The 19,781-nt window shown below is 36.8% G+C and overlaps 2 protein-coding genes across 2 annotated transcripts; both read right to left on the reverse strand.

The window, feature by feature from the left end:
* Positions 1-6,940: 6,940 nt before the first annotated feature.
* LOC101292143 lies at positions 6,941-11,947 on the reverse strand. Its single transcript, XM_004304398.1, has 9 exons — positions 11,833-11,947; positions 11,018-11,092; positions 10,555-10,747; positions 10,042-10,118; positions 9,760-9,850; positions 9,047-9,651; positions 8,009-8,455; positions 7,695-7,748; positions 6,941-7,592 (listed from the first exon to the last, which is right to left on the reverse strand). The coding sequence occupies exons 2-9, from the start codon at positions 11,069-11,071 to the stop codon at positions 7,401-7,403; spliced, it is 1,713 nt and encodes a 570-aa protein (XP_004304446.1). The 5' UTR covers positions 11,072-11,092; positions 11,833-11,947; the 3' UTR covers positions 6,941-7,400.
* A 5,075-nt stretch (positions 11,948-17,022) lies between these two features.
* Positions 17,023-19,590, reverse strand: LOC101292436 (translin-like). Its single transcript, XM_004304399.1, has 7 exons — positions 19,251-19,590; positions 19,028-19,124; positions 18,739-18,854; positions 18,289-18,333; positions 17,902-17,927; positions 17,504-17,639; positions 17,023-17,396 (listed from the first exon to the last, which is right to left on the reverse strand). Exons 1-7 carry the CDS (start codon positions 19,588-19,590, stop codon positions 17,296-17,298), a joined length of 861 nt encoding a protein of 286 aa, XP_004304447.1. The 3' UTR covers positions 17,023-17,295.
* Between the last annotated feature and the right edge of the window lie 191 nt (positions 19,591-19,781).

Below are 19,781 nucleotides of genomic sequence, written 5' to 3' on the forward strand. Positions count from 1 at the left end.
CATGTTTGTGAATGAAAGAAAAAGAGAAGAGAAAGAATTTGACTTAATATATGGAGTATGGACTATGGAGATGAGGCATATATATAGTGTGGAAGAGAAGGCATTGTTTGGAGCATTAAAGGGTCGACATGATAGGGTAGCTAAGATGGAAGCCAAAGAGAGATGATATTTCCTTTTCAAAGATGGACGCATGTAAATATGCAATTATAAATTTATAATAGGAATATAGGATAGTATTAGAATTTGCACAAACGACTCATATCGAGCAAGTTTCTATGTTACTGAGCAAGTGAAGTGAGTAAATCTCCTGAACGACACTCTTGATGGAATGCTTAAGTGGAGAACGATATCATTGTTTTCAAAGGAGAAAACTAGAGGCTTACAATTACTATGATAGTTGTAGTAAAAATGAGATGATTTCCTTCTCAAGATCGATGCATCCAAGATGATATAGATTGATAGTTTTAGGAATTGTGCAGATCAAATCATCAAATACAACTCTCTCGAGCCGAACAAGTCACTGTAAGTTGATTATTTTTTAAGTTACACAAACACTGCAACACTTTTTTGATATAAAACACACATCTAAACTCAATTTAAACAATAACGGTGTGATTACTTGAAATAAGTTAGAACAATATCTGTGCAACTAAAGAAAATCAAGATATATACTTGGGTCCCAACAACAATGCTATGCGCTGTGGTCTTAACCGTGCAGTACGTTTATAGCTATGCATACGATATTGTACGAACATGCATCTCCATAAGCATGTCACACTAGCAGAAGCCTTTATTTCCTCTCTCTTTTTTCAAAAGAAAGGATGGTGCTTGATGATGATGATAATGAGTGTGTGATTATTTCGAAGTTCTCGATTTTAAGACCCCACAAGTTGGGAGAGTATGGAAAAGATAAGATATGAAACGAGGTATGGGATAAGCTTTCTTGGACAAAGTGTATGATCCCACTTACTTGCACTACTCCAATGATTTTGTTGCTGAGTTTTAATATATCTCAATCCTGCACAGAACTGCATCGATCTGCACCATCCATGTTATATTTCCAAGTTCCTCAGAGAAAATTTACAGATACAGATTTAGGTTTGGGTACATGAAGTTGGTGATTTTTATATTTGGCTTGACCAAATCCTACTACTTTTAAATCTCCCACTTATGGAAGTTTATCTATAATCATCTGGAGCATGCATGTACAATCCGTACCGCACTACATAGTACTGGTGTGTGTTTCTGTGCAGTAGCAGATTTGGGATAAGTTTTTGCGTATCTTTGCAGAGTCTGACTTTGTGAAATAAAGCAGGAGATGGGCTAAGCATATAGCATAAGGGATGGAGGTCATGACATTTGAATCTTGCCCAAAACAAATTCAAATTCCCATTCTTCATCGATCGTTGAAACATTCTGGCATTCTGCATTTTCCTCACCTACCAAATGGATGGATGTTCTTAAGATTCTTCTGTATACATATTCATTATCCGTCTGTGATCGATCTTGTATGCATATGTTTAGTAAGTAGCTCGATCAATGAGGTTTAGGTATGGTCGTTGTTTGGAAACAAAAAAATGGTTGAGATTATATATAGCGACTTTGCTCGAAATTTTCCAGTTGTTCATCTCTGATAAATATTATCAAGTAAGCTTTCCGTGTTAGGCAACGTACTATTAGACTCTTAAAACTTCATTACCAAGATAATGAACAATGATCCAAAAATGTAGATATACCTAGGACCTTCTCCCATGGACAACCTTATTTTATGTCTAAAGAAACATCGAAGCGTTGGAGACTTCGGATGCAAAATCGATCTACTATCTTATACTGTATTATTGCACCTTGCAAACTACTAGAAAAGTAGAGAATTAGGACTAGAGACTTTGACTGATGAAATCTTTAATCTTAATTCTGTGCGCTTTTCACCTTGCAAACCAACAAAGAAGTTTTGAGACCCTGAGTGTGGATCTTTATATTTCAAATGTCAAACTCTATCATTTAGGTAAAACATTGCGCCTAGCGAACTAAACAAGTGCAAAATGGATTGAACAATTGTTAACGGAAATTTTGTCTAAATGAAACCAAATTTGTTGGACTAACATAGTTAAACTGTGCATAATCATTATATGTACTACTTGTATGTTTTATCTACCAGTTTTTCTTTTGGTTTGTACAAGAGATGAGAACACCCTATTTTCCTTTCTTAGTTTCCGTATCGTATTGTTTTTTTTTTAACTCTGTAATTTTTCTTGTTTTTAATTAAAATAAAATCCGGACATGGGGTTGAGCCTCCCAGTTAGGCTGGGTTCCAAACCCTTTAAAAAAAAGAAGAATAATAACTCCTCAAAATATTCGTCTTACGAGTCACCTTTACAAAACGTGCGAGAATAATACAATGTGTATCAAGCTAAGTATAAATATCTCATTTTGCATGGACATATGATCGAGATTGTTCAACGTGCACTTTCTAGGAACTCACATTCTCACATATGTGAATTTTTTTTCTTTTTTTCTTCCTAGCAGTTCTTGTGGAGTACATTAGAAACAGCTCAGGAGACAAATCAAACAGGACAGTTTATTAGCTGGAGAGTAGTAGATTTCTATAACTTAGCTGGAGAGTAGTAGATCGAGATAGTTTCAGGGTAGGTTCAGATGTTTGAACTTGAAGTTTCTTTGGTGCTCAGATATGACTGAGAGAGCCAGCACACTGATTCATCCCCCAAAGCCAAAGTTGGATGTGCTAGGTTGTTTGAAAGCCTGAGTTCACTCGTACTGAGTAAAACTGCCAACAGTTCTACAGACATGGAGAGGGACTGGAAGCCAATTAATATCCATGACTATTGACTAGCTAGTCCTCCCCTGTCAAATGTCAATCAACATCTTCATGCTTCTTAGGATCCAACTGTAGTTTCTTTTGTTTGATTTTTCTCAATGAAAAACAAACAAAGAAACTTCTAGCTCTTCTTTGCAAACAGCAGCATGCAGAAGCCCCTACCTAGGTAACCAGGCAAATAATCAAGCTGTCAAAACGTACACTGGTTTCTAAGTTAGAGCAAAGTACCACGTACAAATTAGCTAATGATCGATGAGAACGACTACAAAAGTTGTGGTTTAATAAATCACAACTAGTAAGTAATTATAACTTTATGGTACATGCAACTTTGTGAAACCTAAACCTAAACGGGTGTTTCTTATTGTTATGTCAAAACACGATGCACGTAATCGGAGGCGTCTATATCATTAATCTAAATGCTGGAACTGTTTAAGGGTCAGTGTTAATGTCAAAACCTATTGGTAAAACTAGCTTGTTTGATGAATATATGCTAAACTGGGAGGAATATCGACATATTTAAATGAAAGTGGGGTGTGTCGACACAAGGCAAAGCCTAAACATTTATCTTCTTGAAAGATCACGTATATGTCTATATTGGATAAAAATCATAAAATGCATGATGGACAGTACTGAGATGTATATCATCCAGCTGAAACCAAAGAATTAACATGGTGGGTACTTGTGTGGGGTGGGTGAGACAGATGGAGGGGTAAAGATAGAGATCGCACATGAGGTTGGGCCAATCAAGCTCACGGGTGGGTGAACCACTGAACCTGCAAATTAAGATACACAGAAGCATATTTAGATGATAGATTGATAGAGATCGAGCAAAGACCAGAAGAAGAAGAAGAAGAAGAGGAAGAAGAAGAAGAAGAAGTAAACGAGTAAATAAGCAAGCAGCTAATTTAGTTGGTTGGTGAGACCTCAAGAAAATCATTCTGCAGATCAATGATTTCTTTGGAATCTCGCAATGTCTGCACGTGTATTCGTCAGCTCTTCTTAGCTGTCTCTCCTGGCCCTTCACCTTCAACTACTGCCTCCCATAACTTGCAATCAATTCCTCCCCATGCTTCCTCTCAAGAAGCAATATATGCCTCTTTCCTTTCCCCTTCTTAATTTACTGTCTCGTTTTTATCTCCTTCAGTACATTATGCACAGATGTATTAGAGTTGCATCGCCGTACGTATGTAATGCTGAACTTAATTACTTCTTATAGTAAGTTATACGATATATTAAGGGTTATATAATCTACCATACAAGAGGCTTGTTTACTGTTGCAAAGATCTATAGGCCTTGATTAGGTAAATGATCCTGGTAATGGATTCTACGTACTAGGTCAGTTTATGTTCCATGACTCTATTTCTTTGTATTGGCAATTTGGCATCATGTTCTATGTTAACTAAATGTCAAGTATTCCCTTAATAATTTACAAAATTAAGAAACTGTTTGTGGTCCGATCCTGTGGAATATGTATCAATCATCAAATGCTCTGTGATCAGGTTGAGAACAGAAATATTATAGCATGCTTAAATTTCACCATGTTCATGAGATTTTAATGGCAGAGACACATCTACTGATTGGCTCATGATTGAGCTGAATAAAGAATCCATAGCATTATATATAGCAAGCCTTTAACACACCAATATACTTCATTACAAGTAATGAATAGAAATGTATAGAATATACTACAAGTAGCTTGTAAATATATGAACCGTATCATCATCACTATTCATGAGTACATGCATATTCAGCCATACCAATCATTGCCAAGATCCTCATATATGTATGCGTATGCATACTGCAAACCATCAGAAGGTACTGATCGTTCATCAGTCTCTGGAAGCAGTACTGTTGTGCATATATGTACAAGTATTGTACGTACATGGTGTCCCACTACACCACTGTATATATGAAAATGACAATGCCATTCTATCAGTTTATCATGGCTATATATATGGGAAGAACATGATGACCTGACAACATGATGATGAACAGATGCATAACTCGAAGCAGATTTAATAGATAGGGGCCAATACACACAAAAAATGAATATATAAGTGGAGATTTGGTGACGAGTAATTGTCCAAAATAGATTCTAAAAAGAATATAAATGAAAAAAAAAAAAAAAACAATATTTACAAATGAAACAATTTACATCCTGATGATAGATTGATAGTATAGTCCAGAGGTCCAATTTAGAATGGATGTTGGTTTTGGGTTAATACATACAGTGACCCTCAAAAAAGATTATCATTACCATTTGTTAATGGATTCAACCGGTTTAGTTCGAATCACTGGTCCAATATGTACTGCTTTCAAACCTACAACATCAGTTGAATATCTTTCAATTAACGACCAGAAACATCCATATGTCATGCTTTGTTCCATAACAGTCCTTTAATTTCTTTGGTAGTTGAGTTGTGTGTCCTTCAGAGCCTAGTTTGGCTTAAAAATTGTTAATATCTTCTTAACTTTTAGATAGATTTTAGTGGATACTTGATTCAGACATTGAAAGTGAGTCCCCTGGTAGTGGGATTAGGATTTACACAGAACTTGGGGCACTTGTTGCTTTTGTATTTGTTTTCCAGCAGGCAGTTCAGAAAGAAAAACAGAAACATTGATTTTATTACCACACACAACTTGATCGTTGGGATAATGTACAATCAGAAACTACTTATCACTACTCACTTTTTCTTAAAACTTGTAGTAAACTTGATTCTCAAGTTTTAAGTGGATTAGCAAATCTAGCTAGAGATCAAAGATATGCTTTTCAAAGGAAACCAACTTATTGTTTCTCTTAGTAAATTTAGTGACTGTACTAATGCTCATTGTCTTCTATTTATCTTACAACAGATGGCTTGAATACGAGTTCAGATCTTCAGGATAACAGTACACAACTTCTGTTCTCAGTTTGCAAGAAAGCAAATAGACAGATGGCTAATATGTGATTATGAGAAGTCTACCTAAATCTAACACTTTGTCTGGCAATATAGACTTGTGAAGTGGCATAAGAAAGTGTCTGAAACAGCAAACCCCATTATGCTGGAATTGACTTGTGTTTGTGAATACTACAATTCCCACTTGGAAAGTAGGTGGATTTTCCTATTGAAGTGGCTATAGACAAAGAAGTAATCTTTACACGCAAAAGAGGTTATATATTAAGCTCAATAATATGGAAAACCCACTTAATCTTGTCTGATATTTAGTGGAGACACCATAATTACTAATTTTAATACCAACTTCCAATAGTAAGTTCATTCATCCCTTCCTCTATATAATCAACCAACTCCTAGCTAATTTAACCATCACCCCCACAAAACACCAAGCTCCTTTCTCTCTTCATCTACTCACAGTTTGGCTTTTGGGACACATTGATTTCAATCTAGGAAGTCCCACTCTCCACAAACCCCCTTCTCAAAAATCAAAGTGACACATCAATTCATGCTCATATACGAACTTGTGCAATGAAGGTGGTAGCAGTACTATTTTTGATGTTGATGATTATGGCAAGCTCATGCCTGGGAGCACCAAGAAGAGCTATGCTGGGAGGAATATATGGACAAGAACAGCGGCACCACCATGGTGAAAGCGCGAAAAATGCCATGGAGAAGAGCAATGCTAAGTACACAGGAAGCCGTATGGACAACCACCAAATCGACAACCATCACAGCATTCCTAGACAGTATTACAATGATCCAAGTGGCTCTTCTCCAGGAGATGGTGATGGTGGAACTGGCTAATGAAAGATGGGGCTTAATCCGTGACATGTAGTATCCTGTAGTTTATAGCAGATGATCTTTATGTGGTATTGCGAATGTTATTTGCCGTGTAAATGTGTAATCCTCCTATGAAATGGAATAGTCCCTTATGATGCTAAGTTGCTAACATGAGAAAGTGGGAAATAGTATCTGCAAAATGACTGAAAGGTTTCCTCTTTATACACATAATATCCACAGCTAGATGTTCATAAATTTGATCACAAATCCTCCCAAGCTAATGAGCAATATATAAATGACTCAGAACAAGGTTTAAAATCATCAGAAGTGTACAAAGAGTAGATGGCAACGTAAACCATCTGCTCTCTGCAAGATTCCAAGTAAATTTCAAAACCTCCATCGCATCGATGAGGCGCTCAGTGTCGTATTCTGAAAACACAAGGCTTCATGCGCCTTTCGAGCCTCTCGATCATTCCCAACATAGAAGACGATAACAATCGACAAATAGTAACTAGATTTAGGGTAAGACAACTAACAGCTGATCACACCTATAAAATGTACGCATTTACAAGTTTGTCCAGCAACAATGTTTGTAAGTTACCCATAAGTAAATTCCTACAAAAGATATGCATTAATGCCATATAAAACTCCTCTCGTCTGACATAATATCTGATAATCTCATTACAAAAGAGAAATACAGCCCACTGTAGCTGACAGCCTGAATTCAGCAATCACATTTTCCAGAGATCCAAGAACAGGATGTTAATGAGAAAAGCTTGTTAATAACAACAGAGACTTTTTACAAGTAAAGTACAGTCCTGACTATCAAGTTGCTGCAGCAATGAACTTCAAGAACGGTTCTTCCTTCTCACATACTTTATGATGAGGTCAGATGAAGCACCTTTGCTTTCAACAGGGAGTATGGCAGGGGAACACTTTTTACCACGCTGCCTTGGATATGGATGTTTCTTTGCCAGCTCACGCACTCGGTATATCAGTGACTTCGGTAGATCCATGTCATTCTCCTCCTTTTCATCAAGCTGTATTTGGCACACCACACCGCACCACAAACAATTTTAGTTGACATAACATTTTCAACAAACCCCAACAGACATGAAATTACAAATAGACAGAAAGCTTACCTCTTTCTTCAGTTTCCTGTGACAGCAGTTACTCAGAAGATTTCTCCATTTGTCCTGCAGCATGCACAATAGTGAATAGAATGAGAAGATAACACAAAAGGCAACTGTTGAAATTGAAAGCAAGCTCCTCCCATTTTCACAAAAAGATGGAGAAAGCCAGTTAAATCTGGACCACAGATTGCACATGAGACCACAAGTGGCCTGCCCCAAATCCAGGACGGCTTGCACATTAGAAAGTTCAGACTAGAGAACTAGCCCTCTCCACTTTTTCTAGATATGGGAAGACCTTTAGTTGGTAGAAAATAATGGTGTACCCTGAGATCTATAGGCGTACGATAAGCATTAGTAAATAGAAGCCTCTTTATGCGTGTCCATTGTGCAACTCCATACTCAGAAATACCATCAACCAATGTCATAATCTCAGAGATATCCCACATCCTTTGATGCTTCCTTCGATCATCCTTGTTAGATCTTTTCCTCCTCAGGATCTCATCTTCGGAGTCAGAGTCAACAGGCTGATGCTTCCTTCGATTATGCCTTGTAGATCTTCTCCTTGACACAGTTTGATATTCAGACTTGGATTTAATATGTTGATGCTTCCTTTGATCACGCTTTTTGGATATCTTCATGGTCACCTTTTCATCTTCAGACTTAGATTTAATAGGTTGATGCTTCCTTGTATCATGCTTTTCGGGTATCGTCACTCTCACAATTTCATCTTCAGATTCAGATGTAATGGGTTGAAATTCAGTCCGAATTGCCTGTGCCAATAAAAATTCTAAAACTGTTAGACAATCATGAAAAGAAGATGTAAAATAACCGTAGAGAAATATTTTCGAATGCCTTTGCTGTTTTCATTTTGATTCCAATATCTTATGCTTTTAGGACTTTAGGTTAATGTACATCAGGAGAGCAGTGCCTTCAGTGCAACAAGAACATTTCTACCCAGCTGATACCTCAGAATATACACCAAATCCTTTGGCTATACGTAATCTGGGATCCCCAGAATCAATAGAAGTAAAGCTACCGAAAGGCAGCAGCACATATCCATACAAGAGATGTAAAATTAACCTGGGTCTGACCAAGGACTGTCAGATGACATATTAGACTCATATGTTGCAGAGTCATAATACAGATACTCTCACATACTCCAATGCGGTGATCCAGATATAGCAATACCCATACTCTTACAGTTAGCTATTAATTAATTTTTTTTATAACTTGACAAGGGAAATAAAACGGAACCACAGAGACACTAGACAAGTTGAAATACTGCAGGAAGAAGACAGTTTCCACTTTCCATGCTTTTATTTGAAGTTTTATTGGAAGAAGATGAGGATTTGAATTGTTACCTGCTTCTTTGGACGTGCTATCCGAATCTTGAATTCAGACAGTGTCAGATTATCTGAAATTGAATCCTCCTCAGGCACTGGTGGCAATGTCCTAGGTCTTGGATGAAGTTTATTCTGAGATCTAGCATTCAAGCACTGATCCTCTGTAGCAGCAAGATGGGAGATGTTTTCACTTTCCACTAAATCTTTTGCTTTCCTTTTAACGAGTCTCTGAGTAGTCTTAGGCAGCCTTTTCTTCTTAATAAGGGCACCAACTTTGTTTGCTTCAACAGAGGATTTCTCATTTTCACTTGACAATAACCCATTCACTAAAGGTTCCTCAAGGTTTTGTAAACTGAACGAACTAGGGCAGGTAGTTCTTTCAACTGGTGTCTGACGTCTTTTTTTCCGCCTGAAGTCACCAGGAAACTTATGAGGTGATTCCTTGGGATGAGAATGATTTTTGCACTCAAATTCTTGAATTGTCACTGTTGACGATTCTGAAACTCCTACAGCACTATTACTACTACCACTTAACCCTGGAGACCGACTTTCAGTGTTTCCACAATTTGATTTTTCACAAGGACCAAATTCCAATTCAGAAAGTTTCCCTGTAAATCCAATATCTGCAGAAGGAAAAAGACAACATGAGAAAATAAGAGACAGATACCATACCAGATCTCACAATATTAAGCTGTCACAATTAAGAACGAGAACATGGTAAAATTTTTCACCAAGAAGAAAATCATCACATGGACTTGCAAGACCATTTGTTGCATGAATATCTTCCACTTCTTCAATTTCATCCAGCAACCCATCAAGAACCTACTAAATCAACCTCATCAAAGGAGCAATCACATATGGAAGCAAATAAAAACTGTAATGCATATCAAGTTAAATGTATCAAAATACAAACATTGGGATGAAACTAAAATAGGAGCTGATTTCTGGAAATACAACACAGAGAACACAACTCTGACATGAATATTAATTAAGCCAAGTAGTTAGGTACATACTCCAAGTTCTAATTCATAGTCCCCTTGGCGAGGATGAGCAGAACGCAACCCGCGGGGATGAACAGAATGCCGCTCACCTTACAAAACCAAAAAGTACAAGGCATTAGAACAATATCAAACTAAAAACATAATGAATCTCTACTGTCCAAAGGCGAATTCAATAAATAACACATCTTTTGTAAAAACACCATTTGGTATTTATTCTATCATCACATAAATAAGAGTTCATTGCATGCAGGTGTAAAATGCCTGCAATTTCTTTAGAGAATCCAATATATTCTGTACTATTTAGGTTTCTCCATGCAATAGGATCACTATGAATTGTGAAAGAATTTCAATCTAGGGGTCAAAGGTAAAGAGGCTAAATAAACCATGTTAGAAATTGTTTGCAAGGACGTGCACACAATGTGCTCTCAAGTAAAGAGGCAAAATTCAATAACAACAGGGTTTTATATAAATACATAAAATTAGTAAGTAATCAACATTGTGCACAGTTACATTTAGTAGCATTACCATTAAATGTATTTAGTCCATAGTCAAATCCAGAAGAAAAGTCATCAAAGTTCAAGCAATTTTCTGCATTCTCCTTGCCAAAACACAAGACACCATCAACTGTAACAAATTCAGCTTTAGGTTCTGCTAGTAGGTGCTCAATAGTTTCGGTTTCATCATCCAGTGCAGGAGCAAAATAATCTTCCGCCTTCACCTGTCGAGGAAAAGATGAAAAATATCATACAAGTCCTTATGCCAGTCTAGGAACTGAGGAAGTAGAAGTTTAATTACAAGGATCAGGCATCAAATTTTAACTACAAAATTTATAATGTCATACAGAAAAGCAACTATCAGTTTGAATAGTTTGGAAAATCTATGTGCAGTCCACAGTCTGAAAGCATGCTTGGAAAAAGCAGTTTAGCAAAGGAAAAAGAATACACATGCTACATAATGGAACTGCCAGCAAGTATTAAAAAATGTTCACCCTTTGGGATTTCATGTTGACAAACTTCTTGCACAACTGAGCTTCATGATCCATTTCATGCTACAGTGGTTGATCCTACAATTCAAAGCAATAACTTAGTTCTCTTTGTAGAAAATTTCCTCCCAAATAATCAACCTATGCAGATTCAATCGATTAAAACATTAACATGGGAACATGGCAAAAGAAATTTCATAAGAGGATCCAAGTGTTCTAATTATTGGTAATAAAAGCTTGCATACGCCCATAAACCTTTTATCATTTTACACAACCAAGCAGGGTGCTTTGTTCCAATATGCAGTTATGAGAGAGCAAATAAAACGCAGTGTTCTGTATCCTAGACCAAAAAAATAATGTGGCATTAGTACACTTCAGGTGACGATTAGAAACACTCCAAATGAGGTTCTTCTATATTACAACCCCTTGATCCGTTTACGAACTTTAAAAAATAAACAAATCCCCAATTTTAACAAACTAAGATCAATTAGCACCATCTGATCAGTATAAACCACAAAAAAAAGACCTTTCATAAAGCAGACTTTAACATTTAACATAACATTACAGAAAAAGAAAAGGAGATCCCAAAGATCCAATTTAATTTATAAAGAAAAAAATACAGCTCCGATTAATGTTACTGTCCGCTTAATACTAGGGATAAAAATGGAAAAATTTGAGCAGCTGATCAGTTCAATCAAGTCAAAGCTTATTCATTTCCTCGCTAAAATCATAAAACTTCAAGTTATAATTAATCCACGGAGCTTTGTTTCCTCAGCTGTACAAAACAAAAAAAAAACATCAGATCGGAAACTGAACAGTACCTGGCGCATCGGAAACCTAGCCAGTCCGCGATCTCCCGGAAACGGAGCTGGAAATCGAAAGCGCAAAGCGAAAATGAAGATCTGAGCAGAGAGATCGAGAGATGGAGAAGATGAGAGAGGGCCGAGATCTGACCTCGGAGTGTGACTCAGCGAGCGAGAGAGAGAGATTTTCGTGCAAATGTTCGAAACCGAAAGGGCTCAGAACCGCCAAAAAGGGACACGAAATCGAGGGGTTAGGGTGCGTTTGGGGCACCTTTTTATATTTTTGTGATCTTTTCGGGTTGTGGAGTCCCGACCCGAATGGGAGTTCCGAGTCCGGCGACACGTGGAAAGCATTCAGGTGGGGTGGTTGCGGCTTGTGCTCATCCACGTTACGGCCTTGACGGCGTTAGATCGGAAATTATGGGTTTTTTAATCAGGAAAATATCTCCAGTGTGCTGCTTGGTCCATCGGCATGTGTGGCACTTTTTTAACTGCCCGAGTAAAATTGCAGTCAAACCTTGCTGACAGAAGTTAGGCTACCGTCGACTTGGAACATGTGATTACTTAACTGATTAGGGTGGTAATCCCAATTGTACCCATGATTTTGACCCCTCATCTTCGTTTCCTACTAAATGCAAATGCTGGTGAGAAATAAGAAATAAAGCATCTCTAACAGTTTTTTAGAAAAAAAAAATTAAATAGGGAAATAAAAGCTAAAATCTTTAAAAAATTTATGCTCTGACTCCAACAGCTTCTCCATTTTGCAGATTTCAGTATTTATTACAACAATAAAATATAGAGAAATTTTACATACACACCTCTTACTTAATACACTACTCATTTAATTTTTCATTTCAATATTATACTAAATACACACCTCAAACTGCCTAAAATACCCTCAATATATTTACTATTTCACAACTCTCTTTACTTATTCTTTTTTATTTTCTGCTAGATTTTTTTGATCGGGTTATAAATTTTTCTTGATATTTTTCAATTTATAATCAAAAAAGTAATATTATATTCGAACTTCAAATCTCTAATATAACATCAATCGGCTAGAATTTGAAGAAAAAAAATATTGAACATACATAATTTTTTCAAAGTTAAGAAACTAGTAAAAGTACAATAACATCAAACTAGTTTTTAGTCTGCATGATAAAAACTAAAGTTGATAAAAAAAAAACCAAATGAATCGGTAAATAATACATGTGATTACGACAGTAATCGAAATTCAAGTGATAAAATTTAGAGAATAGATTTTTATTTTTTTTCTTTTGATGCGTAATAATAGTGGAGAAAAATTAAGTTTTAGGGAAGAGAAAGTTTTTTTTTCCCCTAATAATTGATGGATGTTTTTGTAATTAAACATATCTATAAAATCTGATATGAAATATAAAATAACAAAGGTGTGTATTTAAAATTTCTCTAAAATATGCTACATGATTATTAATAATAACAAAAAAAAACCATATATTTCATTATAACATAAATTACCCAATAAAATATTCTAGATTTTTGTTCTTATTGTTAGAGTACGTGAATAATTAATATTTTGGGAAGGAAGGCTTTGCTGCAAATTTAGGGAAAGAGTGCTTTTCTTTCTTCTCCATCCCCATTTTGGGGAATGGGATAAAGAAGCTGTTGGACCACAAAACAACCCAATATTACCCAAAATTGATAAAATCAAGAATATAAGGAAGCTGTTGAAGATGCTTTAACTATCTTCATCTCACGTCTAACAAATTCATAATAGAAATAAAAATGTTCGATCTTCGTTACCATGCAATAAGTAGTCGTTAAACTTCCGACTGCAATGTGATAGACAATGTCTTATCTTCACCTAGAGGCAAGGTTGGACCTGAAGTGATGAGATTGTCTCCCCAATACTTCACTGATCATATGACCTTCAATTTCAGTTTTTTTGTGAAACTGATCAATGTTTATGCAATTCTCAAAGTGCATCTCATAATCAGCCTTTATAAATTTACTGTCCCACTTATTGTTTTCAAGTTGAAAGTTGATGAGTAAAAAGTGAAAATAATGAGTTGCTAGATTGGATGGATGGGAACGGCCAAGACCTGTTATCATACAACCCTAAAGATAGGCTACAAGCTAGTAGAATTTGACAAAGAAAAACGATAGCTGTAGGCAACGAGGATGATGGATAATAATTGGATGTGACAGGTTATTAGGCAAATCATTCAAGTCCGATTATATCCATTGCAGGCCCACCTGCCTTGGTTGCTTCCACTTTTCAATGCCATAGTTGAGAACCAACATGATCATGAAAGCAAATACTAAACTGACCAATAATTGAAACAATGTAAAAGAGCATGGGGATTGTTCTACCGGACTGGAAGCAGAACAATATCCAACTCCCTTTTGTGACCAAGAAATGGATACTGAAATCTAGACTTTCATTCTTCCTCGACGATGTTTCGGACTTAGAAGAGCAGGACACTAGAATGTGAAAAAAAAAATACAAGAGGAAAAGAGGGTGTGTACTACAGTACCTGCACTCTATGGTTGTCCTTATGCTGCTGGCTTTTCCACAGAATCCCCATTGGCTGCTAACTTGCTAAGCCTCGGATCTTTACATCATAGTAAACCTCTTCAACTCATCTTAGGTCATACTTCATACCTGCATCAGTTCACAAAAGACTCATGCAAGGGCAATACAAAAATTAATTTTAAGCAGACACGAGGCTTGCAGAGAGGACGAGGTTACCTTTTTTTTTTTTTTTTTTTAATTGAATTTATACCATCAAATTTCTTGCCCAGGAAGTCATTTTGAAGATTGAGCAGACTGAAGGATGCATGGATGATGGATATCTGTCAAAAACTTCATCACCTTTCTTGGGCATATGGGCAGTCATAGTCCCCAGCTGTCACTTGGTTAACCACATACATAGGCTGCAACAATGTACCCACTTCTAAACTATTTTATGATTCCATTCTAAGCCTTCAATATAGAATTTAGATTTCAATACGTTGATGTGAGGAGTAACATATGCACTGGTAGTCTAGTATCATCTGCAATAGCCTGATGTCTGAAGATATTCTCTTCTCCCATAATTTTTTAAACTTGACAGAAATAGAACTCAAGACAATGTCGTAACATTTTGAGGCAGCAAGAATAAGCAGAACCAATTCATTGGACATGAAGCAAAAGCCTGCAGTATTTGAAAATTATCCACATCAATGTATATTTAGATAATAAATAACCTACAATGCTTGTTAGTAATTAGTATGATCATTCCGTATTTTCAATAATCTATCAAGCCTCCTGGGCAACACTAAGGACATATCAGCACAACAACCTACATAAAATCTCACCTTAAGTTTTTGAAATGAGATAAGATCATGTTTTCGGCTGAATTATATCATAACTTTGTATTAGTTGGTGCTATTGTCATAGAAGGTAAATAACACATGAAAAGCTGGTGCTTTAACATTGTTGCACAAAATTAATTGGTAGAATTGTTTCACAGAACAATCACTGTAATGCAATTATGTATTCAAAATGTTACAAAACTCACCAGCAAGATAGTCTTCAACATCCAGACCAAATTCTGAGACGCTCACTGAAAAATTAATACATATAGCTGGCGGCGTAGCCAGAAAAATAAATTACGAGGGTCAGAATTTAATAGTAATATCACGCTAAATAAAAATTCTTCCTCGATCACTCGGGAGTGAGGGTGGGACTGGTTTCCACCATCGTCTACATTCGAAGAGATAGTATCCACGACAATTGCTAATATTTTGAGATATTTTCTTAAATTATCTAGAAGTAGTATGTAATAAGGGTCAAATTTTACACTAATTATGTAATATAAGTATGGAAGTATAATGAGAAGGGTGCATGAATACAAAATACAAATGTCATAATGGCAGACCCCAGAAGATCTCCGATTGACAATGATCATATAAATTCCATTTCACTTACTAGGACAAGAATCACACATCCCTCAACTTGAATTTTGCTCTGCTTTTTCAAAGATTTGTTGAGGAATTTTCCCACGCTTCTGCCCATGAATATCTTGAAAGTTCGTCACAATATTTCACTAGGGAGAAAGTAATTACTTGATCGGGCAAACAGAATGACCAGAATAACTCCATAGGGTAAGACGTACGACATCTTTTATACTGTTTGATTTTTCTCATTCAGTAATTTTTTTAGTAGATCTTGTAGCACTTTGTGGGTAATATGTCTTGTTACCTTGAAATGTCTCTCAGTAAGGTGTTTATGTTGTGGCAGTGAAGAATCTGAGAGAATCTGAAATTCTAGTACTGCTTCGCAATGAGTTCACTTTGGTACTAGAGTTTCAGATTCTCTCAAATTCTTCAACTGCCACAACATGAGGTAGAAAAATACAATTTGATTTGAATAAATTTTACATATCCACCCTACTGAGAGACATTTCAATGGACTATAACATATTACCCACAAAGTGCTACAAGTTCAAGTAAAAAAATTAGTGAATGAGAAAGAACAAACAGATATAGAAGATGTAGTGCGTCTCACCCTAATGGAGTAATTCCGGTCTTTCTCACCCTTTGGGATTTCATGTTAACAAACTTCTTGCACATATATGCTTCGTGGTCCATTTCATGCTACAGCTGTATGGTTGACCCTACAATTTAAAGCAATTATCAGTTCTCATTGTTCGAAAATCCCTCTCAAATAATCAACCTATGCAGATTCAATTAATCAAAATATAAACATTGAAATTATAGGATCGGTAAATGAACAGTAGCTGGCGAAGGAGCATCGCAAAACCTAGCGGAGCTGAACGGCGCCGATCTGCGATCTCTCGGAGACGGCGCTGGAAAGAAAATGAAGATGTGAGAAAAGAGTGATTGAAAGACGATTTGAAGAAGAGAGAGGTGGACGGCATTCGATTGGGGGTGGTCGCGGCATTTGGTGGGAATTTAATCAATTTATGGTTTTTTACCTGCCCGAGTAAAGTTGTAATTGAATGATGCTGACTAGATTACCGTCAGTGAAAAGCATTTACATGACATTTTAACCATTTCATTAGGGCGGTAATCTCAGTTTTACCCCATGATTTTCACCCCTTGTTTCATCTCATGTTTCAATTCCACTAAAATGCTCAATCTTCATTGCTATGGAATTGTGAACTGACCTATCGTTCTCCTGGGGTGGAAGCAGAGCAATATCCAACCCCATTTTGCGTCTAAGAGATGGAATCTCGAATCTAGACTTTCATTCTTCCTCAACCATGTTTCGGAATTACATATAAAAGCCTAAGGATAACCTATCTAGTTTCACCATCTTCCATTCTGCAGTGAAGTTACAAGCAGAACTGTAGCTTGATCAATTACAATTCCTGAGTCTTTGACACAAAACACTAGAGAGCTCATCTGCTTCTCTAGAAAAGCAGGACACTAGAATATGTAACAATCAAGATGAACAAAGAGGAAGTGTACTACTTTTGCACTCTATGGTTGTCCTTATGCTGCTGGCTTTTCCACAGAATCACCATTGGCTGCCAAGCCTCGGATCTTTACATCATAGTAAACCTCTTCAACTCTTCTTAGATCATACTTCATACCTGCATCAGTTCACAAAAGACTCATGTTGGGGCAATACAAAAATAAGTTTTAAAGGGGTCATACGGTGTGCGGAGATGAAGAAATGGAACTATAACGAATAGCATACCATCAAATTTCTTGCGCAGAAAGTCATTTCGAAGATTGAGCAGACGGAAGGATGCATGGAGATCTGTCAAAAACTTCATCACCTTTCTTGGGCAATCATAGTCCCCAGCTGTCACTTGGTTAACCACATACCTAGGCTGCAGCAATGTACCGCACAATGAACCCACATCTATACTAATTTTATGATTCCATTCTAACCCGTCAATTTAGATTTATATTTCAATATGTCGAAGAGAGGAGGAATATATGTACTACTTATATGTAATAGCCTGATGCTGAAGACATTCTTTTCTCCTCATTTTTTTAAATTAACATAAATAAAACTCAAGACAATGTTGTAACATTTTGAGGCAGTGTAAATAAGAAGAACAGAGAAAGCCTACTGTAGATATTCCTTACCAATTCATTGGACATGAAACAAATACCTGCAATATGAGAAAAGTATCCACATCAATGTATATTTAACAAAACAAAACAAAAAACTGGCAATGCTTATTAATATGATCATTCAGCATTTTCAATAATCTATAGAAGCCTCCTGGACAACATTAAGGACATATCAGCCCGACAGCCAACGCAAAATCTCATCTTAAGTTGTGAAACATGAAATAAGATCATGTATTTTAAGCTGAAATATGTCGATAAGTTTGCATGTTCAGTTGGTGCTTTTTCAAAGGTAAGGAAAACATGAAAAGCGTGTTGATATTGTTGCAATAAGTTAATTGGTTGACTTGCGCAGAACAGTCATTGTAATGCAATATGTATTCAAAATTTTACACAACTCACCAACAAGATAGTCTTCAACATCGAGACCAAATTCTGAGCCGTTCACTGAAAAATCAGTAGATATAGAGCTTAAAAGGCAATACAAACTAAACCACATAGAGAGCTAATAGTACATATTATGAGCAGTCATGATTCTAAAGTATGACAGTTCATACAACCATGCATCAGTCATTTAACATCTATCATAATTTTGGAACCCTTTGGCATTCTGTCACTAAGATCGATATGAAATTTGATTGTTAAATAACTGGTTGAGAAACTTGGAACCAGTTGCTAATTATAATCGCAAAATCACTACCTTAATAATATTATGCATCAACTTCTCAAAATTAACAGTCATCCGCAAACTCAATTTTGGAAAAATTGAAATTCAACTGCACACTTTAAAAACTCTACCAACTTAACCATATTGTAGTCATAAATAAACCATAACAGAGATGAGAATCATACACCCAAGTGTTTCCTCAGCTTCAGTGTGCAACAAAAGCGTCCCTGTCTCTAACCAATGCATAAAAGCAAGCAGCGAAACCACGGTCTGCGTCTCGCTCTTCCAATCACCATGATATCTAAACAAACACAACACATCAAAGCCAAAATCCAAACAAAAACTTAATCTCCAATATAATCCACTCGCACTAACCTACACTCACATTTCCTTTCTTTTTCTATCATACATAAAAGAGCTGAAATTCCATACTTCAATTTCGACAACAAACTCCGAAAGCTCAATTACACTAACCTGTAATATCTCCCGGGGCTTTCACGCACAATTTCAGCGAGTCGATTGTAGAGCTCCTTCAGCACAGAAATTTGAGTCTTCGGCTTCTCCAAAACCTCTGCTTCAACCAACAAAAAACAATCACAAAAATCAGTCATTTCATACAAAACGGTGCCGTATAACGTGCTAACAATCACAAAACGAAAGCGCATCACAATCATTTCACACAAAAACGACACCGTACCGGGCGTTGAGCGCGACTGGTGAACCAAGAGCAGGCCGGAGTGAATAAGCCTAGTGGTGGACTCGATCTCCATCACCACCGCTCGAATGCGGTCGCGAAGTGTTCCGGACTCTTCTAGCTGAGCGCGGAAGTCCTCGAACTGCTTCTCCAGTGGTGGGAGCGCGTGGGGCTCACCGCCGGCCATGAAGGCGATTGGAGATACGGAGCGGAACGGTGGCGATGAGATGGAGGGAGGTGAGTGAGGAGGGATAAGATGGAGAGCGAAGAGAGTGGAGGGAATGTTAGGGTTTAAGGAGCGAGAGAGTGTGAAGAAGTAACCGTTTCGAAACGCAGATTTCATGGTCTAAATCTTGGGTCGAGTTTGTCTGTTTGTTTTTTTTTGTTTTTTGCATACATAGAATAGAATGGGCCAAAAGCCCGATCCAAAAGGTTTTCATGTTCGTTATTTTATAATTTACACTCTACGATGTGATTTTTAATCCCTCGTGAAATGGATCGCAGCATAGTGCCTGGGAAAACGCTTGAGGTCCC

Source organism: Fragaria vesca, linkage group LG6, assembly GCF_000184155.1.
Source record: "Fragaria vesca subsp. vesca linkage group LG6, FraVesHawaii_1.0, whole genome shotgun sequence".
Classification (NCBI taxonomy): Eukaryota; Viridiplantae; Streptophyta; class Magnoliopsida; order Rosales; family Rosaceae; genus Fragaria; species Fragaria vesca.